We start from the raw sequence: 27,142 nt of genomic DNA, 5'->3' as shown, positions 1-27,142 counted from the left end.
ATGCATCCATTTGTCTGTGCATGGGCACCTGGGCTGCCCTCACCCCCTGGCTATTGTGAATAACGCTGCCATGAACTTGGGTGGACGAATATCTTTGAGATCCTGCTCAGTAAATCTGTTTTTAATTTTTTGAGGAACCACCACACTGTTTTGCATAATGGCTGCACCCTTTTGTATTCCTACAAACAGTGCACAGTATTCCAATTTCTCTACATCCTCATCAAGGCTTGCTCTTTTCTGGTTTTTGATAGTAGCCATCCTAATGGGTATATGGTTAAAATTTTAAGTTTAGTGACTCATTGTATAATAAAAGGCTCAGTCAAAGAAATATCAAGAATCAATGAAAAGGTATAAAGGCATTATCTTATTTTAAGAAGAAATGCAGCAAGACATTTAGAGAGAAGAGACTGCAGCCCGCCAGCCCTGGAAGGAGCCTAGTACACTAGTTGAGCTGAGAGCGAAGGGGTGGGGAAACCTAACCAGTGTGAAAGGAACAGAAGGATAAAGATGTCTAGAACTACATGGGAGGTGGAATTGACAGCGCTTTTCAAGTGACTCCACGTTGGGCACACGAGAGAGAAGAGGCCATGTTAGCTCCGAGGCTGCCAGGTGGATGAAGGGGAGACTGATGCCACCGTGGGCCCGGAGTGAAGGAGCAGGAGCTGGCAGTGGAGGACCAAGATGCAAGGAATGGGCTCAAGTACGAAGGTATTAACAAGCGGAACTGGGGGCAGAGGTGAGAGGATGACAGGTGACCCACGAGTGCGGATGACACCACTGGAAGACATAAGCATCAATCAGGGGGCCGTTGCTAGAATAAAAACATATTTATTAAGCTGTCCCCCACAGAGTGTGCTGCCAACTATTTCACCTTGAGCAGAGCCAAAAACTCTCCCCTCCTTCGGCTCAAAGTTTCCAGTGGAGGCGTGTACCGGGTCAGGCTTGAGTCCTGGGCTGGCTAGTGAGAAGCTCTCCACACCCTGGCCACAGCTGACACGGCCACTCTCAGTCCTTTATTTTACAAGATGACATCCAGTCGTCACAGGGGGGCTGCAGGCCAAAGCACTTCTTAGAAAGCAATGCGGGTCTCCTGCTACAGCTGGCAAGTCAGTCGTAGCCCCTTCCTACGGGGACACAGGAAACCCTGCACTCTCTCCAACAGGAGAGCAATGACCACAGTCATGAGGGTGAAACGTAAGAAAACCTGAAGTACATTTGCAAAGTTTGGAAATATATACCACCTTAGATGCCTACGACATTTTATCAACTGAATATGGAAGCAGCTGTTCTCCCACAGAAGGTAATCTGGGGATAAAGTCAGTGTTTTCAGCCATGGCAGGCAGGGAAGAACAGGGTGCACCAAGATTACTCAAGGCCCTGCACAGACGCATCCACAAGTGTGCCTTTCAGTTACAGCAACTGCCCTTGACCTAGCAGACATAATGCATGTTTGCAAAATGCGTGCATGTGTGTTTTATAGTAATAATCTACGTGGGCTCGCCCGCGATGCAAACACATTTGGTTTTAATCATCCTTGACCCACTCAAGGAGCAAGTAGAAAAGATGCCTCTCCCCTGGAGATGATATGTGGGTCAGCCCACACATTTTCCAAGCACAGCGTGTGGTTCCAGTCACATGTCTCTTCTGAAAGTCCACGGGAGCTGGCGAGGGGCAAAACTCCCCGAGGAAATGGGCGCTGGTACCAGATTTAGGAGCCAGAGCATCACATGACAAGGTCTCTTATTCCAGACTATGTCACCGTAGTCCTGATGTTCATAACTTATTACAGTGTTTCCCTGAAAATAAGACCTAGTTGGACCATCAGCTCTAATGCGTCTTTTGGAGCAAACATTAATATAAGACCCGGTATTATATTATATTATATTATATTATATTATATTATATTATATTATATTATACCCAGTCTTATATTATAGTAAAATAAGACCAGATCTTATATTAATTTTTGCTCTGAAAGACGCATTAGAGCTGATGGTCCAGCTAGGCCTTATTTTCGCAGAAACACGGTAGATTACCCATCCCCCAAAAGACTGTGCCTGTCGATTATGGATATAACGGTAGCACAGGAAAGAGGTGGGGTGAACAGTGGGGACAGCATCTGCCTAAGTGTGTTAGAGCTAATGGCCCTTCTGGGTGGGCAGACAGAGCAGGGAGAGGCTCACCAACTCCTCAACACCAGCCTCTTCCAAACAGGCGCAGGGACGATTAAGGCCCGGGCAGTAGACAAAAGCCCCCTCACACATAAGAAAGGGGTAAGTAGGGATTTTCCAGTTTTATTCTTACCAAGGGGAGGAAAAGATCCAAGCCACAATTTAAACAAATATTTGCTTTTTCTTTATCATTTGAGACATGAGCCAGTCCCCTTGATTATCAAGTTTCCACACTTATCTAAAGGAAGAAAAAATGACCTAAAATGGATTCCACATATATCCTCAAAGAAAAATACAGAACGGCTTTATGGAGATATCTATATTATTTAATGCCCGCTCTCCTTAGAATTTCAAAATTTCCATAGTCCTTTCTCATTGTTATCTTTTTTCCTCTTGGGAATCCTACTCAATCACTCAGAAAGTATTTACTGAGCGCCTACTGGGGGCAGGTGCTGTTCAGGGTCTGGCAACAGAGCGATGGGCTGGCCAGAGCAGCCCATTTCTCACAGAGCTAACAGTCCAGTGGGGAGACAGGCAGTGAAATAAACAGGAAAAATGGTCTATGGAAAGCAGGGCTATGCCGAGAACGCAACCAGCGTTCTACTTGTTGTGCTGAAAGAGAATGGTGACGTGCTTATTTAAACAGCAGGGGTGAGGCCCCTCTGAGAAGACAGCAGAGCCAGAGCCGGAGGAGAGCATTCTGGGAAGAACGGGCAGTTAGGACCCAGTACAGCGGGTAGGTATCACGTTCTTCTTCGGGCTGGGTCTGAAGAGGGTAGGATACTTGTCCAAGTCCCACAGCTATCTGGTGACAGAGCCAGGATGAGAACAAGGCCTTCCCCTACTCCCCTGTTCTCCCCATTGGCCCCAGGTGGCTTGCTGCCTTTATCCATTCTTGTGTGTGTGCATAAGCACGCACTTTCTTTTTACTTTCAAGGCAATGCTCTCACCTGTGCCTTCTTTCTTACCTCCTAGAATGCCCCACACTTTCTTCCAAGCCATTCTTTAAATCTTTCCAGATCACTCATCCTGCTTGTGTGTCTTTCTAGCCCTTAACATGGGCGAGCTATAATTGAGATATAATTGACATGTTACATTATATTAGTCCCAGGTGTACAACATGATGTGATATATGTATATATTGCAAAATGACCACCACGATATGTCCAGTGACTGTCCTTCTACTTCTCTAGAGAACAACTCTCCAGCCAACAACACACCAATAACAGTCCGAGGGTGTGACCACTGTGGCACCTGACCTAGGAAGAAGAGGGCTGGAGGGATGGTGCCTCCAGCAGGACAGGAATGTGAAGTTGGTGAGAGACATGGCAACTGCTTCTGGGTTTTCTGCATCTCCGCCGGAGAAAGCGGCCACCCCTCCCTCTGAATCCCAAGGCTGACACTTGGGACTCTGCTCACACACCCATTGGCAAACCTTTTTCAGCATTGCAGTGGATGTGTTGTGCCCACTCAGACCCCAAGCTGCTCACAGCTCACAGCTGCCCCCTTTGCTGGAGCGCTGCCCTTGACTAAGAGGAAACCAACTCACCAGGGAGGTTACTGACCCCCACCTGAGCTGAGCCCACATCATCAGCGGAGCCCACAGCCTCACACAGCCCCGAGCCCTGCTGTTCCGCTTCCACACTCCCCCTTTCCTCAGAGAACACCCTCAGAACTCCACCTGCCCAAGGATCCCTGTCTGGCTCTGTGCCTGGGAAATCGGACCTAAGACAAGCCTGCTTCTCTCCAGTCCACACAGTTATTTACTGATATAGTCAATACACACAGCACTACTGTCATCAGGCAAGAACAAGTCCCTACGTACACTTAGGATGAGCTTAATTGTTAAGGTATATTAATTATTGTAAAATCTCTGGGTCTTCTTGTAGGATACGTTTTGGTTGTTTTTCCCTCATGGTATGGCTGGATTAAGAGACTGTCCCAGGAACAGAAGCCATCAGTCATTTTCTTGTTTGCTTGTGCTTGCACCATCAGACTTACTTTTAGTGTGTGTGTGTGTGTGTGTGTGTTATGGACAGCAGATAAGACCTGCGTCCATTTGCCTTTTAGTCCGTGTGACTCCACTTCGGAATACGTGGTTCTTTCTTTGGTTGTGTCTACTCACTCGTGCTGTGTGTGCGTCCTTTAAGGAAAAGGGCCCTCTTTATGGATTGGAACACTGAGGGGTAAAGAGGGTAGGTAACATCTTAAAGGCACCAAGCAAGTGAATGGCTCAGAATGAGGATTAACACATTTTTTGCGGGAAACGAGTAAACTCGTCATATCGCTTTTTATACCAAAGCACGGGAGACGAGAATAACACATATTTTGCACCTCTTTTTAAACTAAAACACTGAAAGTTTCATAGAAAAATATCAAATAGATCGAAAGATATGAATATTTTACGGAAAGTCTAATTTTGGTGAGAAAATGTCAAAAAAGCCCTGCGTTATGACGCGATTTGGTGGGGAAATGCCCGCTTACGAAGTGTTAAAATCCGGCCTTGGTCCCAGGGCCCATCCTCCGTGCTTGAGGTTATGAGCACTGAACTGACTTCTGAGGCGAGGCCTCATTGGTGCAAAACCCCTGGACCTTAAATCCACCACTTGGACCCAGTAGAAAGTGAGGTTGTTATGCCGTCTCCCTCAGTCACCTGTGGGGATTTTCGTATACCGGTCTTTCTTTTGATTTTGGCACACTCCTTACGAAGATCTGTTAGAAGACCATCTCTTGGCTGCACTGGCATCATCCCATTAATTTGGGGTTCCTATACTTACAATGCAGGAAGCAGCATTCCAGAAAGGCAGATGGCAGTTTACAGAGAAACGAGTGGTCCTCAGCAAATCGCACCAACCAACGCAGCAGCTTCTTCCTGGGCTTGGAGGACAAGCTCTTGAAGTCCGTGTTCTTAGGGAAGTGCCATGTTGGAAATCCTCTACTAGGAAAACTGGTGAAGTGCGATCTCAGTGACTTTTAAATTCTTTTCTGACAGATTTTTGTGGAACTGTAATTTTGATTCACCAGCCATGTCCGTTGGTCTCTGCGGTTGGCCACGCAATGCACCCAGTTGTCACCTCCTGGGCTTGTTCTTGTGGGGCCCTCTGCCCGGCCTCCCCCTCAGGCAGGGTTTTCCCTATGGGAGAGACTTAGGATTCGTGAATATCCCACCCTAGGCCTCCTCGTGAATGGCAAACCAATTTAGCTGATGGTAAGAAGTAATCTGGGCTTGTGGATTTTGTGCTGGAAATGATGCTCTGTTTCCATCCTGGAAGGTGAGGATGTGGCTTCTTCTTCCTGACAGGAGGCTCTTCACAGGCCGGCAGGCCATCCAGCCATGGCCGCTTCCCACCACCACCTACACTGAGTTCTGGAGCTTCTGGCGTGAGGGGGAACACTGCCTGCACCCCAGGGCATGCCAGCCCTGCCAACCCCCCCTCCGTGACATGCCCCGTTTGGCCCATCCGGCTGCAGTGCCCATGCCTTTCTTGCAAGTTCTCTATATTGCGGCCGGATGACATTGCATGCTGCTCCCTGAACACACCCTGCATTGCTAGCTCCACACAGGACCTTACACCATTCTGCCTGCCACGCATGCCTTGACCCTCCTTTCCTAAATTCCACTGCAGATCAAAGACCAACTGTCTCAAGAAACCACTTTGTCTTCTGTTAGAGGCAAGCTTTTCTTCCTAAGAGCATCATGGGATTTCTTGGACCAGCTTGCATCCTACCTCCGAGACTGTGAACTCCCAAACAGCAAAGAACCCGACTGCTTCATCTCTGCATCTCTGTTAACACCACGTGTTCACGTGTTCACAGTTTCATTCACACTCAACACCCATTCACTGTCACCGCTTCAAAAGGGCCTCCCCTCATCATCCCACCCAAAGCGGCCCTTCGTACTACTGAGCACAATCCAGCACTCTCGCTTATTTGTTTACTTCTAAATCATTCGGCTCTCTCCCTAAACAGTAATTCCAAGAAGACAGGGACTCCGTCTGTCTTGCTCACCTCCACGGCAAGCACAACACTTGGCACAGAGCGGGTGCTCTGACAGTTGTTGGATGAAGATATCAATCAAGAAATGAACATGAATGAGGTGTATCCATGTGACCTGGATTTTGCATTGAGCTTTCCAAGAGCAGGCAAGTTGAGAGCCTCAAGCCTCCAGCAGAGAGGTTGGTCGGCAGCCCTGAGATGTGCTGGATGAGTATTGGGGCTGTTTGACCTGGAACTGCCCCTCGCCCCTTGTCAGCCACCTGCCCTGGGCCTGTTCTGTTACTGGGCCACCTGGTGGTTCTCTGCAAATGTCATTGTGCCCTCATGTCTATAAGCAGGCCACATTCAAATGAGACGCACAGTACCTCTCATGCAGTTGGGGCTGTTCCTAGGTGCTTTCTGAACTTCAAGGAAAAGCAGTGGCCTCATAAGCTGAGAATGGGTTAACAGAATGTAAGGCCAAGTGAAGGAAACAGCAGTGAAATCTTCCCAGTTAATGTTTGGCCTCTCTTTCACACCCCAGGCCGAAGGGGCAGTCGTCTTACATCCGCAATTGGGACGGTGACGAGCGCTCCTTTCTGTAGTCACAGAGGTTTATCTGCAAGGTTTTCTCCTTTCAGGATCTCATGTAGGTGCAAGTGGCCCACGCCCCGGGTGAAGAGTGTGTTCAGCGTGTGTGAAAATGCCTGTGTGTCCACAGCAAGAACGTCTTGCAAGGTGTGAAATGAATTTAAGAGGGAAAGTCCAAATCAAATAGGGATTACATTGATCCCCTTTAAGAATCTTCAAGTCATAGTTCTATTTTTTTTTTTTTTTTTGGGTCTGTGAGCACTAAACCAAAAACAGGCCTGCCCCCAAGTACTGGGATCCACATACCCATTCAGCCAGGAATTCATCATGCAAAGTAGCTGTTCCGCTAACAGCCAGATGTCCCCAGACAATCCCTCCCCACACATGCCCTTCCCTGCGGAGCAAGTCAACCCCAGTTTTTCTGGAGTCCTTTATTTTTTCCTTTCTCTCACTGTTCATTTGGTGGCAGGTGATGACAAACGTACCAGTCTAGGCACAAATATCCACACCTCACTTCTGTTAACATAAGAACCCACACAGTCACCATATAACCATTCATACCACAGACGCCTGTCCGTTTGTTTCACGTGAACATATAAGCCAACAGAACCAAGGTTACGTACCATTCCTTAGAGATAATCTTTAGTAACTGCTATTTTTCTAACGTTACAAAGAAAAATTCATCTATGAGTTCGGACAATTAACTTCGGAAACTCATCCTAGAAAAAATGCTACAAACCTCATTGCTGAATCACTATGGTCACCTTCGAAGCACTCCCCTCGGGAAGATATGCACCAACACCAAAGCCTAGTCCACCATTCAAAGCAATTCTTTTGGAACTCTTTTTCTGGAATGGCCATCAGAGCTGTCACTGTATTACCCTTGATGTCCTGAATGTCATCAAAATGTCTTCCTTTCAATATTTCCTTTATCTTCAGGTAAAGAAAGAAGTCACTGGGGGCCAGATCAGGTGAGTAGGGAGGGTGTTCCAATACAGTTATTTGTTTACTGGCTAAAAACTCCCTCACAGACAGTGCCGTGTGAGCTGGTGCATTGTTGTGATGTAAGAGCCATGAATTGTTGGCGAAAAGTTCAGGTCGTCTACTGTGTTTCCCCCAAAATAAGACCGGGTCTTATATTAATTTTTGCTCCAAAAGACGTATTAGGGCTTATGTTCAGGGCATGTCATCCTGAAAAATCATGCTAGGGCTTCTTTTCGTTAGGTTTTATTTTCGGGGAAACATGGTAACTTTTACACGCAGCCTTTTCAGCACTTCCAAATAATAATCTTGGTTAACTGTTTGTCGAGTTGGTACAAATTCATAATGAATAATCCCTCTGATACCAAAAAGATTAGCAACATCGTTTCATTGCAACAAGTTCGCGAACTTAATTGTCAGCCCTCGTAGGTACATCAAACTTACAACTCTTCTTTCTGGGTATTTCCATTGTTCCTAATGTGGTAAGAGCTTACAAAGTTCAATATGGGCCACGTTGTTACTCGTTTCTAGAAATGCTTCCTAGACATTTCCCCTGAGTGCTGTGACACTAAGTGTCCTGGAGGCCTGGACGTCGGCTCTCAGCAGCCACACGACACAGGCCTTTTCTCCAGGATGCTTTCTTGTAGGAGTCCAGTCTTTAGCTGGCTATACTGAGAGCAACATGCCTCATTCCCATGGTCCTTGTGGTGTTGTTGATTTTCTACAGCCTGAAGAACTGCCAAATGAAGAAGGAATTTGGATATTGTAGACAAAGCACTGATGAGGAGGTGACACCTGATCTGGACCTCGCAGATTTGAACCTGTGGAGCTGGAAGGGGTTGGGCAGGACTGAGGGTGAGGGAAGAGACCCAGTGCAGATCAGGCAACAGGAAAGAAAATGCTGACATGGAGTTTCTGGAAGGGAGCTGTCGGGGGAAAGTTGGAAAACTACGCTGGGCCATGGCAGGTGGGGCAGTTTAGAACTCATTTGGCAGATGGTGAGCTGGTGTTGGACCAGGAGAGGGGACAGTGAGTCAGGGAGGTGAAACTGGCTAGGGGAGGCTGGAGGAAAGGCTTTTGCAATAATCCAGATGTAAGGTACTGAGGGCCTGCACTAGCCCAGTGAGGCTGGACACAGGGAGAATAACGCAGAAAAGATTGGGATGCTGTGTGAGGCCTGGGGCTTGAGTCACGAAATCACTAATCAATATAAAATGCTAGGTATATGCAGATTTCCCCCCTCGCAACTGTCTTAGTTGAAGAAGGAAGAATTAATTCAAAGACAACCCAAATCTGAAAAAATCAAAGATATGCAAATTGGCAAGCATAATTTATATGAAAAACATTGGCCCAGATGGAGCCAAAGAAAGGTTTATCTTTTCATGTATATTTAGTCAGAGGGGAAAAAAAAAAACGCAAGGAAGTTTCTCTCTGCCCCCTGGTGGCTTTTGGGAAAATTTAACTGCAAGGGCAGAAAAAGGAAAGGGGACCAATTTCTCCACTTTGCACTCAAGATCAGCTGAGCAAACATCACTCTAAATAATAATGAAGACGTTTCAGACATTTCAACACTTCAGACTTTCCCCACCACAGCTCAAGGGCTGCCTGAGGTTGGCCAGTGGATGTCAGGCCACTGCCAGTGTCCCCTGCTGGGGGCGGGCAGGTGGCTCTGCCCACATCCCGGCCTGACAGGAGAGTCAGGCTGAGACTAACTCCCCCTCCACTGGGCTAGGGGAGCGGTCCCTTGAACGTGAGCTGTGAGCAGTGTTTCTGACAACGCTCAGGAAACAGCTCCGCTGGCCCCCCGTGTCAAACCAGACTGGCCCAGGGGCTGGGAGCACAGTTCCACACACAACGGAATTCACTTTCAGTTAGGCGGCAGGACACTGGTAGTAATACATAAACACTTTCCTTTTTCTGGTTAAAAGCTACAAATCTATTTCCAAGTCTCATCTTCCACCTCACCCCCATCTCCACCCCTACCCCCTGGGGGCCTTCAACTGTCCTACAGAATGTCACTACCTTTCCCTTCTAAACAGTGTGCTTTTGATTTCCTGACCTATTTGATAATGCTTTTCAGCTAACTGGTAACTCTGTGAAAAGCCAATTTTAAGATGCAATGCGTCCCCCTGAATTTGCCTTCACGTGGAATAACGCAGGAGGAGGAGGAAGGAAAGCAAAAGCACTTGGGGGCAAGATGAAACAGTCCCACCATTATCGCTTAAACTGTAACTGGATATGACAGCCTGCTGCGTGAAGCAATCATCCAGACCACGAAATGCTGCTGGTTTTCCAGATATCCTGTTGTTTAGTTTTGTCTCAAACAAAACAAACAAAAACGCGCATAATTGTGCCAGACCTCAAAACCCATTTTATTCTCCCATTATACCCAGGAAATCCTGAATAGTGGCGCCACTGCAGTGAGGCTCTCTCTGTGGGTTCCTATGAATAATTGTTTATCCACATTCTATTAGAGAAAGGCAGCCATTAGGAAGTTCTTACCCTTCTAAGATTAGAGTATCCTTTGTGAACAGGTATTTAAAATGGATTCTAATTCCATGCTCTTGAAGACCGGTTCCAATATTGTAAATTTGCAGGTAACTGTGATTTATCCAGAAATAATCTCTTTATTGCTTTAACAACTTTGAACGGAAATATTTAAAGGCACCATACATTTTCCTACATCGGAGTATACTGAATGTACCGTAACGGTTTCTTGGCAATTCAGCATTGTCATTACCAATCAATGTGAACTGGCCTGAAACTGTTGTGGGCTCAGGGGCCGTTGAGATGGTTAGGGTTCTATGCCCTGGATTAGTAAGGTCTACTCTTTTTCGTTCTTTCACATTTTAACACGTTATTACCTTTCTATCTGCTGACATCTGCTTTGGGCTGAAGAACAGTGAAGCAGAAACAGCGTGCTAAGCCTTCCACGTGGGCAACTTCCACCGACTCCTACCAGCTGGACCCCACCTGCCCAAGTTACACTCCTGAGGAGGAAGCTGAGGTCTGCTGACCTCTGGCCCTCGCCCAAGGTCAGAGTTAGTATGTGATCTGGGACTTGACCCTAGTCTGGCTGGTCCTAAGAGTCCAGGTTCCGCCCCCTCCCCCCCACCCCTTTCAACTTAAGCTTAACAACAGGGTCTGGCGGCTGGTGGAAGTGGAGAGAAGTTCATTCCAGGTCTCCTGTCAGCTCTCCCCGCCCCAGCCCATCCATCGTGCCTGCTCAAGTCCAGGCCACCAGCACAGCTGTCCGTGGGGCAGCGTTGCATGTCAGTGTGCACGCAGCAAGGGCTGGCCAGATGTGCACCCTTCCAGTGACATGCCATCTCCAGTTCGCTTTATCCTCTTACTTTGGCACCAAAAATCTCTTCTTATGCCACATGGACCAAGTGGCTTTCCCATGAGTAAGACAAGAGCTTTCGTGCCTGGATTGAAGCCCATTTTAGCTGCTAAGAGGCGAGTTTGTTTTCCTTTTTTTTTTTTAACCTTACTTTTTGATATTCCATTTATGCTCCAGATGGTGAAGTGGCTAGATAAGTAACCTGCAGATAAGTGACGCCCACAATTCATCATCACTCACCGATAATGCTGACATATTACAGTTCCCGTATCTTAACAAAGGCAATAAAGGAGTAATAGACATGAATAGCTTGCTTGTTGGAAGCTCAAACTGCGCTCCACATTTTTTCCTCTAAACTTGGTTCCTTTATTTCCAGACTTTCCCAACAGAATCTTTGGTGACATTATCAGAAACTTTAATGACCTCCAGCATGAACCGCCAGCTGTTGTAGATGCAGAACTCTTAATTACACACAGTTGGCCCCACACTGATGTTTTTCTGGCCTTAATAGAGTAGCATAAGGAATAGTATTGAGGAAATCACAACGTGGCTCTCAAGAATAGGTGGACAAGGGACACTAGAGATAGCAATTCTAAATTTCTGTAATGTCACCCTGCCCCCAGTGCAGAGAGCTCTGTGGCTACAGACCATCACTGGAGCCTCCTTCGGCTGGCTATCTCCCCACCCCCAGCTCTGCTCACGGGTGTCTGCAACCAATTTTGGTGAAGTGAGTCCAAACGAATGTCTCCCTATCTCAGTAACATGCCTCTAGTGAGATGTCACAAGGTCTCCATGTTGTGGACACTGACACACAGTTTTCGTTGGAAGTAGGCTGTACTAGGAAAAAACCACTCAACAAAATTACCCTTAAGAATGCAATGAAGAAATAAAAGATCTTTTAAAAGTAGAGCTATGAGTCAATCTAATCTGTCTTCTCGGCTGACTTACAGGAGGCAACCACCAGCTGTATATTAAACAGTGTAAGAGAGATGTTGTAATGATTTATTTTTCCCGCTTTTATTTTGCAAAGTCAGGTCACTGCATGTTTTTCGGTAGACTTCTTTTGGGAAATGCACTTAAATCCTTTTTTTGCTAAAGATTCAGAAACTTTTACTGATAAATTTATAACTTTTTCTATTTGATTTGAAAATAAAAAAATAGATTTGAAAATAGAAATAGAAACCTGAAAGAAAATTCAAGATGCAATATAAACATGAAAATAATAAAATACCAAGAATCCTGTACAAATTTTCCTGAATTAATCTTTCAGTTACTCAAATTGTTCTGTAAAGGAACATTATCTCTATATATAGTTTAATTGTAAATCATGACGTGGCAGTGATCTTAGGAAACTGACAACCCCATGGTAATGGTACTGCAAATTCACACATATGCATAGCTGCACTTAAATCAGACATTAAACTAGATCGCACAATGGAAATTACAAGCAACCAGAAAGTGCCAAAGTAAGTTGCCTCAAATGTTTGGCTGTAATAATTCCATAGTGTTTTGCCGTACAGAAACCGAAAAAGTATTGGATGACAACATTTAAGTTTTTGAAAACCACATTACTGCAGCACGTCCAGTAGAACTTGCTGTAATGATGGAAGGGTTCTGTGTCTGCACTGTTCAATGTGGCTGTTCTCGGGGGTTGAATTGGGTCCCCCAAAAAGACAGAGTCCTAATCCCAGGTGTCTGCGAATGTGACCTTATTTAGAATTAGGGTCTTTGCAGACATATCAAGGTAAGATGAGGTCATCCTGTATTAGGGTGAGCCCTAAATTTAATGACTGGTGTCCTTATGAGATGATGACATGGAAAAAGAGATACAGAGGGAAGACCTTGGCCAGGCCAAGACAAAGGCAGAAAACGGGAATGATGCAGCTGCCAGCCAAGAAACACCAAGAAATGCTGGCAACCACCAGAAGCTGGACGGGGCAGGAAAGATTCTCTCTCAGCCATCAGAGGGAGTATGACCCGGCCCGCACCTTAACTTTGGACTTGAGGCCTCCAGAACTGTGGGAATAAATTCCTGTTGTGTAAAGCCACTTGGGTTGTGGTGACTTGTTACAGCAGCCCTAGAAAATCAACACAGTAGCCATGGGCCACATGTGGCGACTGAGCACTTGACATGTGACTAGTGAGGCTACGGAACTGAATTTAAATTTTAAATTTTAATTAGACACGTGGCTAGTGTCAACTTATGGGGCAGGGCTGTTTTATCCATTTTAATGACTTCGTCTTATAAATCCAAACTCTTTATTGAGTTGATCCTTTGAAAACTGAGATTCATACTGTTACTAGCGACACACACACACACACGTACATATGTTTTAATGTTCAATAAAATAACATCAGTAACAGTTACCTTCCAAACTACAGTCCGACCCTATTTTAAAATATGCTGGAAAAGTGCACAAAACTATCCACATGTACAACTGAGCTGAGTCTTAAGCTCTGAATTCACAAATCTAAAAGGCTGTTTTTCTTGTTTCATGATCAAAAGTTCCTTCCATTACTTAAGAGATGTTTTTCAGATTCACTGAATACTGAGTTAACAAAGTGTGATGAATTGGACTTCATGAAGTATTCATGAGTTCTCATTTAACGCTAATTAATTTGTTGTTGTTTTTTTCAAAAAAGCCTGTGTTAAATGATTTTAAGACCCTGCACACAGACTGGATGAAAGCATGAAAAACAAAGGTTCAGGGTAAAGTAGGACCCCAAATCATATAGCTAAATTATACAAGTTAACAGCACAAAGTTTACACCTTTTTGGTATATGGCTCTAGTCTGCTAACGTTTAAATAAATAAAATTTAGAAACCACTTTTTGCATACCAGCTTTAATCAAACAGATGATCAAAGAAACAAAGATATTTGTGCTAGGTCATTTCTAGCCTGCTTTATGCATGCCTGAAAAGGACGCTTCTTCTCCAAGGTGGCTGAAACATTTGAGTGCCATATTAAAGGGTAATTATTAAAAATCATGAATGCCATGTAACATTAAGATTTGCTGTATTGTTTCTGGGTTTTTTTTTTTAACACTTCTATTTGGAATTGCTTCTTCATATTGCAGATGAAGAGATGTGGTAAGGAAACCTACAGAAAGCTATAGAAATCTGCCAACTATTTTGAAGTTCCAAAAGAATATAAAAATTTTGCATGCAAATCATATCCAGCAACGTTAATGCTTATTTTAATTGAAACAGTTAATGGGAAATATTTTCTGGGCAGTACTGAATTGAAGATATCAACTGTGATAACCAACTGGATACAAAAAATGCAATTTTACTTCACACTAAATCTCAAAATATTTTTAACAACACATTTTTAAAACTGAAAAACTTAAATGAATAGTGGTGTGGTTACCAACCCTTTTCAATATGCCCATTTTAAAGACCTCTTTTCTATAAAGAATCAATGAATCAGAACCTTAATTTGTTTTAAATAACCTTCAGCTTTTAAGACGTTTTTGAACTGGAAATTTTAGAGGTGTGCAAACTGTAAAAATGGTAGTACAGGTCTCCTAGAAAATTTAGTTGAGTGACAATGAGAGGAGGAACGCGAAGTTTTAAAAGCTACACATTTTCTGAACCTTCAAGTAAGGAGAAAATTCCTACTGTCCAAAAAAATGCAGAGAACCAGGAAATGAAGAGCAAGAACATTACCAAGTTTTACAAAGAACTGATAAAAACTATTACAACTCCTATTACCCATAAAAAGGGGCTAAAATCTTAAGACCTCACTCTCAGAAGATGATAGACAGTGGAATACTAGGTAGCCATCAAAATGATATTCTTTCTTATCTATTTGCATTTTCACAATATATTAAGATGTTCAAAGATACTGAATAGATAAAAAATTATGAAACAATGTGCACGGCATGATTCCATTTTTATTCAGAAGTAACACAAAACACACATACAGGTAGGCAGAAAGGATATAAACCAAAACGTGAATGGTAGTAGTAGTAGTTAGTGATTATAAGTGACTTTTTCTTCGACATATTTTTCTATATTGTCTAAATGTTCTCTGCTGAACAGTATCCATTTCAAATAAGAAAAACAGCAAAGTTATTTCCATTTTGGAAAAAAAAATGTCTGTGGGAATTATAACTAATATTTAAATCGCTGGAAAACAGGATTCTTTTTATCATAAACACACCAGGATCCTCTTTACCGTAAAAAGGCAAACACTTGTAAATACATTTCATAAATATACTGTGGACTATTATAAACAAAGCACACTTTATTTTATATTTATGAAAATTTCTCTGTAAACTGAACTTTTTAAGAGAAATTATATTTGAGTTTGTTACTTAAATCTTATTTCAAATCCCTTTGGGAAAAAGAATGTCTATTCCCTAATTTATCTTGTGAAAATCCAGACTTTTTGCTTAAGGAGAGATTTTACTTCTCTTTATTCCTTAGAAAGAAATCTACCATGCTTTAAGTAACTAAATGATCTGGAATTCCAATTACTGAAAATCACATATTGCGATTCATAAAATGTTTTACTTCTGTTTTCTGCATATTTACTACAGGTAAAACGTATTCAAGAATTTAAAAGATGAAACATATGTCTTTTAAGTATTGACTTATGTCTTTTAAGCAGGAGCCACTGGCAGATAGAAACAGCTTTATTTTTTTCATTCCAGCTTTATCAAATGGACTGTTCAAAAAGCATATACGAGAGCAAAAAATATCACATGCAATCAAACTTGTTTTGTCTTACAGTCACTGTCTTTCTTTTGGAAAAGAATACACATTTGAACAACTTCTAATTTAAACATTTCCCAATTGTTTCAATTTTATTTCCCTTTTCTTTACAGTTAGCAACAATAGATACATTTTTGTAACTGGTCGTCATATTCTTTCTCATCTTCATTCATACTGAAATAATATAAAGCCTATAAAATCACACCATATATTTTTCAGAAACCCGAAAAGACTCACATAATAGATTCCACTATGTTAAGAAACCACACACAACTGATGTTTTGTAAAACGCAGTTTGAAAGTAAACATAAACAGTAATAATTTTTATCTAAATTTAATCAAATGAATAATATATTTCTCTAATAATAGCCTCTTTTAGAATATAAAAAAGTGCTCGGATTACACTTTAAAAAAATAAGATGATGAAATTCTCAACATAACTGAAATAATTTAAATAAAGATGGTAGAATGGGGAATCTCCATTACATTTTGGCTCCCAAGACCGGAAAGTAGGTGTGAATTTGAAATCAGAAAAGGATTGCAGCACTAATATTATGAATGTAAAGCTTTCAGCATTTAAAAGATATAAACTGACTCTGAAAAGTTCTCATGAGTCTTTCTTTAGATGAAACCCATTAACGTAAAATCAATTTTCTCAATTAGATTGCTTGTCGACTGCCAAAGTCAGGTCACTCTCCTTGATTGTCCTTTTTTAGTCTGTTATCAATATTCACTAAGACTCAAAAGAACACATATATATTTTTTTAATTGGGGAATATTGGGGAACGGTGTTTTTCCCAGGACCCATGAGCTCCAAGTCAAGTTGCTGTCCTTCAATCCAGTTGTGGAGGGCGCAGCTCAGCTCCAAGTCCAGTCAGTTTTCAATCTTTAGTTGCAGGGGGAGCAGCCCACCATCCCACGTGGGAATTAAACTGGCAACCTTGTTGAGAGCTCACACTCTAACCAACTGAGCCATCCAGTCGCCCTTCCATCAGCTCAGTGGCAGCTCGTTGTCTTCAATCTAGTTGTGGACGGCGCAGCTCACTGGCCCATGTGGGAATCAAACTCGCAATCTTGTTGTCAAGAGCTCACGCTCTAACCAACTGAGCCATCCGGCTGCCCAATAATTGTCTTTTGAAGAAACTTTGCTCATTAGGATCATTACACAATCTAGTCTCAAAAAACAAAAACAAAAAACATGAATATAGCAAATGAGCAGAAGAATATTCATCCGAGTCTTGTGGAGTTTCATGGAGCCAACCTAGAAAGCCACCCTGCCGCCCGCAGTGACAGAATCACGGCTGCCAGATAGTGGTGATCAGTCCTTCTACTCTGAAGGAGCCCTACGCTAAATTCTGCAGGAAGAAACCGGCTGTGGTGAGATTCAAGTTCTCTCTTCATTTGATACTCAAGAGGCTGTGATCTTTATGAACAGCAACCTACGTGGCAATCACTACGATGAACGTAGGTGTGAGACAGCGGACATTGGCCTGGCCATCCAAATGTCAAGGGTGCCAGTCCCGATCCTCTTACTTTAGTCACACTGAGATCACACACAACACTGCTGAAATCCTATCATGGTATTTCTATCTAATTTCCGATGTCCAGAACTTACTGTTGAGAAAACAAAACAGCATGTGGAGCATAATTCTATCCATATTAAAATTACAAGTGTGTGTATATATGGCAATTCTCTCTCACTGGTATGGCAGGACTTCAGGTTACTTTTACTTTCTTATTTATATTTTTCTTAATGTTTTAATTGCTCTCAGTATCATGTTTGTAGTTATAAAACAATTAAGCTATCTTCAATTAAGAAAAAAAATGTTCTACAGATTCTGAAGGCAGTTCCCAATAAGCGTCTATCAAATGCTCGCGGGAGATTATTTTGAAGGATAAAGTTACAGAATAATGTAAAATCCATGCTATCAGAGAAAATGACTTCACGAGTCTGTCCCGTTTGCTGCATACAGGCAATGGCCGGTGTTACACACTCTGAATGGATACATACGAGGTGTGATCACAAAATACAGTGAATGTTAAATTTTTAAAAATGTATCACAGTAAAAGACATGTTGCCATTAATCCCCCCTTAAAATACTCTCTCTCGCTTTGAACACACTTATCCCATCGTTCTTGCCACTTTCTGAAGCAGTTCTAGAAGTCCTCTTTCATGAGTGTCTTTAGCTGCGCTGTTCTGACTGCCTTGATGTCCTGTATTGATTACAAATGTTTACCTTTCATGGTCATTTTGACTTTGGGGAAGAGCGAGAAGTCACATGGTGCCAGATCCGGTGAATAAAGTAAATTAGGACACACCGTAATGTTTTTATTTGACAGAAATTTCCATATATTAGAAGCGATATGTGACACGGGACCTTTCTGTTAGGATCACAAAATACGGTGAATGCTGCTGCTGCCAAGTGCCAGCCAACGGAAAGGCGGGGATCTTGAATATAGGCAGGAAGTGGTGCATCAAACCTCAGTAAGAGTGTGTGACAAGTTTCAATTTGTTCGGTGCAGTCAGTCGGGTGTGAGCTACGGTTGAGAGAAGGTGTGTTTTAAAGTGTGCCGTAAATCATGGATCACGAACAATGCATTAACATGAAATGGGCAAAGGGTGTCATCCTCCATCATGACAACACTCCGTGTCACACATTGCTTCTGGTATATGGCAATTTCTGTCAAATAAAAACATTATGGTATGTCCTCATTCACCTTATATACCAGATCTGGCACCATGTGACTTCTTAGCTCTTCCCCAAAGTCAAAATCATTCAGGACGTTGAGGCAGCCATGAGAGTGCAACTAAAGACACTCACGAAAGAGGACTTCCAGAATTGCTTCAGAAAGTGGCAAGAACGATGGGGTAAGTGTGTTCAAAGTGAGGGGGGGTATTCTGAGGGGGATTAATGACACTGTGTCTTTTACTATAAATCTTTTAAAATTTAAACATCCACCATATTTTTTGATCACACCTCATAGTTTATTTGGATGCTGAATTTCTAAACATTTGACTTCTAACACCATTGTCTTATGATCCTTTTATTCTAGCTACCTGAAATTATTTTCTCATGTTTTACTTAAATTCAGTGAATTTACAAGAAAAATTTAAAATCAGCAGTGGGATTCGAACTACTAAGTTTTAGAATACGGTTTTCAAAAAGATCCAAGAAAGTAGAATGGGCAAAGAATCAGCAAAATGGGGACTGAAAAGGATTCAGTGGCCAAGCAGCTGGCAACAGAAGGTGGAGATCAGCTGAGAAAAAGCACAAGAAAACAGCCGTCTTCTGTCCTTCACTGTCTCCAACACAATTAACTCCACTGTAACTATGAACTAAGGCGTCTGCTTCTCTTCCTTCCTCCCAGCACAGTGGTGCTACCTGAACAGTGGAGGACAAGGGCATCTGCTGAATGGGCCAAGGAACAAACGAAAGAAAGTGAGAAGGAAAGAGGGGTTGCCTCTGCTTCAAATGACTAGTGCAGCGTCTCATGACAGCCAATCAAAGGGCAAAACGGAGCGTTTTGTCTCTTACTCTGGAAAAGAGGTCAATATGATTCCTACTTAATTAAATGTGACTTGTAGCACAGCTATAAAAGTGGTCAGATATTAACTAATTTTTAACCAATAACCAAAGACAAGTGTCCTGGCTTCTAAGGAATGAAACTTAGTATACTTTACTTCTGACGAGCCATAGGTGAAGGCAGAAGCCAACATTTTTCTTAAATAACTCATTTCTTAGATTTTTAGAAATAGAGCAAATAATGTAATATATAATTAGGGCAAACACATTTTATGGTCTAAACTGGGATACTTGGAGAGTAAAATGGAGCACTTTTAATCACTATTCTAGGAAAACTATCATGGTGAGACAGCAGACGTGGACAGGATGGTCCTGGGTCAACAGACACCTGATGTCAACATGACACGCTTTTTTAATGTTTGCATTTTCTTGTTCTGAGTTCTCTAGTACACTACGTTAACGACATTCGGCAGTAACTTAGTATTGAGCACTGAGTGATGGCATAGTTCTGTTCTCTGGAGAAGACATCTTCCATGTGACCTAACAAACTTCCCAATTCTTGCCCACACTGAAGGTTTTTAGCACAAACCAGTGTTTTACCTGGATCTCAGGAAAACAGTCTGTCCTGATTTCTCCAGCAACAAACAAGCACAACTGTCATTTAAATTACTTAAGATTCACTTACTAATTTTACTTTCCAAAATATTAACAAGTTTCCCGTATCTTATTCATAAAACAAAGTTCCAAAATGATAGCCCCCACCCCCCACGAGTATGAGGCTAGGTAATAACACGTTTAAAATCTTTACATAAACCATGAGACCGCCACAAATTATTTTAGAAAGGCCATATAACAGTCGAAATAAAAAATAACAGATTTGTGGGTGGTTAGGGCACTGGAGCGGCGGCCGGAGGTGGTACCCGGTGGGAGGGCGGGGCCGGCGGGAGGGCGGGGCCCGGCGGGAGGGCGGGGCCGGCGGGAGGGCGGGGCCGGCGGGAGGGAGGGGCCCGGCGTCTCAGTTCCGGAACAGCAGCATCCGCTCGGAACACGCCTGGCCCACGAGGCTCGCGTACTGCAGCACCGTGGCCTCCTCGCTCGGGTCCTTCTGCTGTTTCTTATAAACACCGTAAGGCATTGTGGTTTTCTTGTAAAACACTTGCAGTCGATCAGGTTCCTTACTGCGACCTTCGTCCACTGCAATAACAAAAAATACTGATTAAAAACGGCCACGTAGCGAACGACTTTTCAGTTCCTCATTTAAAAATACCTATTTAAAATATGAAAATTATGTGTTACAATGCCCTCCTTAAAACTGGAAGCCACATGCAAAAGAATGAAACCAGATTGCTGTCTCACCATACACAAAAATGAACTCAAAATGTCAAATATAAGACCTGAAACAATAAAATGCATAGAAGAAAACATAGGCACTAAAACTTACAGGCCTTGGTCTCAGAGGGGTTTTGTGAACGTGGCCCAAAAGGCAAGGGAAGTAAAAACAAAAATAAATGAATGGGACTACATCACACTAAAAAAGCTTCTGCATAAAAAAAGAAACCATCAACAAAATAAAAAGGCAACCAATCGAATAGGAGAAGATATCTGCAAACAACACCTCTGATAAGGGGCTAATGTGCAAACCTCTCTCTCTCTCTTTCTCTCTCTCTCTCTCTCTCTCTCTCTCTCTCTCTCTCTCATTCTCTCTCTCTCTATATATAAAATATACATACATACATATATGTATACATATAGATAGATCTGTATCTCTATATACATATATAGATAGGTAGATAACATATATAAAAAGAACTCATACAACTCAACAACAAAACCAACAATCCAATTAAAAAATGGGCAGAGGACCTGAACAGACACTTCTCCCAAGAAGACATACAAACAGCCAATAGACATATGAAAAGATGCTCAACATCACTAATCATCAGGGAAATGCAAATTAAAACCACAATGAGATACCACCTCACATCTGTCAAAATGGCTATCATCAATAAGACAAGTAATAACAAATGTTGGAGAGAATGTGGAGAAAAGGCAATCCTTGTGTACTGCTGGTAGGAATGTAAACTGTCATAGTCTCTATGGAAAACAGTGTGGAGGTTCCTCAAAAAAGTATGACCCAGCAATCCCTCTTCTGGGTATCTATCCGAAAAATTTGAAAACACTCATTCGTAAAGATATATGTACCCCTATGTTCACTGCAGCATCAGTCACAATAGCCAAGACACGGAAACAACCGAAGTGTCCTTTGCTTGATGAATGGATAAAGAAGATGTGGTACATATATACAATGGAGTATTACTCAGCCATATAAAATAATGAAACGATGCCACTTGCGACATGGACAGATCTTGAGAGTATTATGCTAAGCAAAACAAGGCAGATAGAAAAGGACAAAAAACATATGATTTCACACACATGTGGGATATAAAACCAAAAGCAACAAATGAACGAACAAAACAAACACACTCAGACACAGACAACAGTATGGTGGCTACCAGAGGGAAAGAGGGGTGGGAACAAGATGTACAGGGTAAAGCAGGTCAAATATTTGGTGATGGATGGAAACTAGACTTTGGGTGGTGAGCACATAATGCAAAATACTGATGATATATTATAGAATTGTATACCTGAAACTTATTCAATGTTATCAACCAGTGTTGCCACAATAAATTTAAATAAAAAAGATGTCTTCTTTGAGCAGTATGTTCAAATGAGGGTGTATAGCATTAACATAAACTTGAGTATGTTAATAAATAACAAATGCATTTCTGAGAGGTAATAAATCACCCCACCAAGAGCTAAAACACCAGGGAAAGACAAAGAACTGTTTGCAATTTAAATGCTGGCCTTGGACACCTTTCTTATTTTCGCGTGACAATAAAGTTTACCACGCTCCAGCATCTTCCCTGCGTCTGACTGAAATTTACTTTTGAGTTTCCTGAGCCAACATACTGTCTGGAGCTCTCATCTGTGCAACGAAGTCTTCTGCTGACTCCACAGTTCTGGTGACTCGCGCAGGCCCAGTCTGGGCAACGAGCACGGAATCTGTGGGCAGATTCTTACAGCTGTCACGGAGGACATGGCAGAGACTGCTAGCAGTTGCCTCTTACCGCGCTTCCTCGAAAATAAGACCTAACCGGAAAATATGCCCTAGCATGATTTTTCAGGATGACATCCCCTGAACGTAAGCCCTAATGCACCTTTTGGAGCAAAAATTAATATAAGACCCGGTCTTATTTTCGGGGAAACACGGTATCAGTTCTCCTTTCTCTTTCACATAAGAGAACTGCTGGTTTTTAGCAGGATAGGCTGTTTCCCAGCTTTCCTTGCAACAGGGTGTGGTCTTGTAATTCTGGCCAAGATGATATATATAGAAGTGTTTTGTGGTAGTTTTCAAGAATCTTTTAAAAGGATAGCTGGTCAATGCCTTTTGCCACTTTCATTTTTCAACCCTTCCTTCATTCTGCTACCTGGAACATGGACGTGATGGCAGGAGCTCTAACCTCTCTCCTGGAAAATGAGGTTAAAAGCTTTCCCTCAGTTCAACAAAAACAAAGGCAAGAAGGAACCTGGGTACCTGAAGACTTTGTGGAACAAAACTGCCCATGTCTACGACTTTACATAAAACAGAAATAAACTATCTTGTTTAAGCCAAGATACTAGGTTTCTATTATTGGCAGTTGCTACTAACTAATATAGACAACATTACAATATCCACAAAAATGTACAATCTCTTTTATCACTGACTCAGCAGGCCACTTCTAAGAATCATCCTGCAGCTGTGGTATCCACCCTGACTATATACTGGAGTCATCTAAGGAGCTCTGAAAAAATACCAAACCCTGGATCCCATCCCCAGAGAGCCTGATTTTAAAACTGGCCTGAATAGAACCTGAGCATCAGTATTTTTTTAAGCCTTTTAAAGTAGGTTAAGAACCACTGCCCTAGAAAAACATGTACACACGGATGTCTATATATGTGTGTGTACAAGGATGCTTGCAGCAATACTCTCTGTAACACTCAAACACTGGAAACCTACATGTCCATCAACGGAGAACTGGTTAAATATGTTAAGGTATAATAAAGTGTTATACTGCTATTAAAAAGATAAAGGAATCTCCTTGTTCTTCCTTTATCTTCCTCATCACACCACCAACTGAGATACATATTTATTGCCTGTTTCCCTTTCCACTAGAACGGGCTATGAGAATAAAAATTAAATAAAAACTTGCGACTGTTTTATCTGCTATTATTTCCCCTGTGTCTAGTGCAATAGGTAACACACCGGAGGTGCTCCATAAGTATCTGCTGAACGAATGAACAAGTCTACCTCTGGAGGCAGTATTACAAGAGACTTTCCCATTGTGGGACACACACACACACACACACACACACACACACTCTCAACTTCTGCATTTTCTATAATAAGCATAAGGTTTTGTAATTTAAAAAAAACAGTTGTTTTTAAGGTTGATTGAGGCATCGTTTCTTTGCTTAATTTGGATCTTCTAGAAATGAAAAGTGCAAGCGCTAGTTTCCTTCCCTATAAATCAAAAGCACTGTTTTACATTTTTCAGGGTCTTTCAGCTATAAACTTCTTTCTCAAAGTTGGTGATGAATTTTCCACAATATTCACTCTAAATTAAACATTTTATTGGATACCCACTTCATACAAGGCTCTATGCTTTAACACGTAAGTTGTATTACATCCCTTATTCTTTTATAAAGGAAGTAATAAATAAACATCTATTCTTCCTCAACTGATATTGTTTTCTCTATCAGATATTCATTAATTAATCAGGATAAAGCATCCAAGATCAGTTTGAGAAGAAACAGAAGTAGCACTATTCCTCTAATACCTGAAAGAGAAAGACAGATCCCACGTAAAGGATGCGTCTCACAGGCCAGCTGATCTCACTCACCTTAGGAGAAGGTGAGTTAGCGCATTCCAAACTGACTACATTCTATGCCTGTTTAAAACTTGGTAACGGGGATCCAAGCCCATCGTGCACTCTTACGTAAAAACAAGTTACACACCGTCAGAGCCCACTTTCTTGCATCTAGAGCCGAGCTCGGGCAGGCATGCAGGGCTGAGGGGAAAGGGGACACCAAGGACGCCAGCCAGCCAAAGGGTCCTCGCAGAACTGAATGCCAGTGTGGTTTTCGATTTTCACTTTATCCAGGACACAGATCAAGGTAAAGGAGAAGGAAGTGGCAGGAGAAGGGATCTCCTCAAGGCTGCTGTCCCTTCCCTGTGCCGCTTCTGGGCCTGTCTGCCCTCAACTGCATTCCCGGCCTCCTGCTCTGCTCTGCGCTGCTGCAGAAGGCGGGAGCTGGGGGAGGCAGAAGCCCCAGCTGCTCTTGGAGTTGTCAAGCTTCCAGCTTCTGTTGTTAGCCCTCGCCCCTGGGCCCATTTTTCTCTACAGCCCGGACGTGGGGGTGGTTTCCTGCTGTTGCTAATCTCTGGGGCACCCCTCTGCCTTGCTTGGCTCTCAGCAACACCACTCCCTGTTATCGTCAGTTCCCTGCATTAAATGCTCTGTACTGTATGTACCTGACGTGGTTTTGGTGTTCCTGGTTGCACATACCAATTCAGAATATGTGTTGTTTCTTACAAATTATTTTATCCAACTGAAGCAGAATATCCACATACTTTTCAAATATGTAACACTTACTAGGTTACTACATCCTTTCTCAGGGGAAGGTACAAGCAAAGGAAAAGGGAGCAACCTGGTTTCTGCCGTTAGTTTCAAACATTTTAATGTCCACTGATTGCAACACAGATAACCATCTCCACCACCTGGCTACAGTGCTACCAGCAGGACAAGGTAAGTTCAAGGATGTTTAGAGTCTAATACAAATAGCAAACTAGTAAAGATCAGTGAGAACTGCGAAAGAGAGACACAAGCACATCGGCAAAACTGCACAAAATCTTTGAAATCTAAAACCTTGGATCTTTTAAAATTGGAATTTTAAAGCATGTCTGTACTTGACTACATAGAAAGATGTTTACTGTTTAAACCTCTATCCTTAAGTATTTTAGGACAGACATCCTTTAAAATTCAAATAAATGGAACACCTTAGCAAAAACATAAGATTTGATATGCCATCATCTTATTTTATCTAGAATGAAATGCCACCTTTTAATTTTTATTCATTTCTAGTGCAACATATAAAAATAAAAATAGATCAAGAAAAAACCCCACCATTGTGTATAATTTATACCAACTACTTTATTTTGAAGTGTACTCCTCCTCTAGAGTAGGAAATGTTGCAGCTTCATTTGTAAAAACACAGTTAACCTTGAACAATGTGGGAGTTAGGGATGCTGACCCCCCATGTAGTTGAAAATCCGGGTGTAACTGCTGGCTCCCTAAAAATGTAACCAATAGCCTACTTTTGAGCAGGAAGCCTTAAATAATAACATGAACAGTTGATTAACACCTATTTTGTCTATTAGACGAGTATGCATTATATACCGTATTCTTATAATACAGCTAGAGAAAAAATACTAAGAAAATCCTGAGAGAGAAAATACATTTCTGCAGCTGTGCTGTCGTTACCAATACCATGTGTCTGTGGTGTCTGTTTACCCGAGGAATTATCTGCCTGTTAGTACTTACATCGATACTGTCTTATATGATACAAAACACTGTAGAGGTTATACATATTACTCACACTAGACATCAAACACAAAAAGATAATGTGAAAAAGAAATCTGTATTTATCTGCAGGTGCAATGATTCACGTACTGGTAACAAAGCAGCAGCAGCAGCAGCAGAATTGGTTTCTGGTAGCCTAGTGTCCTCGATGATTGCTTCACGGTAGCCCAGCCTATACACTAACGAATGAATCGTTATAAAATCTTTATGGCATACAGTATTACAGCCATATTTATAATACAGTATTGGAAACACTGTTACATTTGTAAAAAACCGACTTACTTGTGATGATAGGTTTATATGCAGTTTCTCCAATTACGAGAGACAGAGACAGAGAGAAAGACAGACAGAGAGACATATGCATACTAAACAGTCATGTAATTCTTTGAAAGCCAAGTTACAAAACAGTAGGAAAAGGTTATAACTTTATATTAATATGACTCACCTTATGCAAGGAGAGGCTATCCACCGCCATCGTCTTGCACACGATGATCTACACGACGACTTCGCTGACGATGACGATGACACAAATTCGTCTCACACAGTCCTTGCCATACTGTTACTCGATGGTCACAGACACGCACAACAGGCATATTTACTAACTGTCCGGCATGATGATTATTCACTGTGGATTAAGTGGAAGTGGATCGTCATAAAGGCCTTCATCCTCACGGTCCTCACGTTGAGAACACTGGGGAGGGGGTTGGTCTGTCGTCTCGGGGGTGGAAGGGGCCCAACAGGTGGAGGAGGTGGGAGGGGAGGCCGGAGAGGCAGGCACACTCCGTGTCCCTTTACAGAAATACATTGTAATTTCTGTCTGACTTCTTTGCTTCTTATTTCTCTAAAAACGTTTCTACGCGTACATGGTACCAATCCTTCTCCCATCATTTGCTTTCGCTTCAGTGCCCAGGTCATAGAAGGGACCATGTCATAAAAGACGTCAAAAACAGTCCCGAGTAATCGGAACCCTTCTGCCACCCGGTCTAATGTCAACACGTTTTCTGGCACCGCTGCTTCCACGTCTTCTTCCTCGCCGCCTGGTACTGGTCCGGAGCACTCGTCTCCATCAAGTCGTCTTCGGGTAATAACGCTTGGTGAGGTGTCTATTAGCTCCTGAATTTCTCCAGGATCCACAACTGGAAACCTTCCACCCCCTC

At 42.5% G+C, this 27,142-nt stretch overlaps 1 protein-coding gene across 14 annotated transcripts in view; it reads right to left on the bottom strand.

Annotated features, from left to right (window-relative positions):
* ATE1 (arginyltransferase 1) overlaps window positions 1-27,142 on the bottom strand; it is a 218,334-nt gene that overhangs the window by 71,660 nt on the left and 119,532 nt on the right. For 6 of the 14 annotated variants that reach the window (XM_019752925.3, XM_074338964.2, XM_019752928.3 and 3 more), the window contains one exon: window positions 14,939-20,499. The exons of the other annotated variants lie outside the window; for them this stretch is intronic. In XM_019752925.3, the coding sequence (XP_019608484.3) occupies window positions 20,321-20,499 (179 nt within the window). In that variant the 3' untranslated portion in view covers window positions 14,939-20,320. Of the gene's footprint in view, window positions 1-14,938; window positions 20,500-27,142 lie in introns of those variants that run through there. 14 annotated transcript variants of the gene reach the window in all.

This window comes from Rhinolophus sinicus, chromosome 15, assembly GCF_057876585.1.
Source record: "Rhinolophus sinicus isolate RSI-liver-muscle chromosome 15, RSI-T2T, whole genome shotgun sequence".
Taxonomy (NCBI): Eukaryota; Metazoa; Chordata; class Mammalia; order Chiroptera; family Rhinolophidae; genus Rhinolophus; species Rhinolophus sinicus.
The sequence above is the reverse complement of the archived record's forward strand: the minus strand, read 5'-3'. Positions and strand labels throughout refer to the sequence as shown.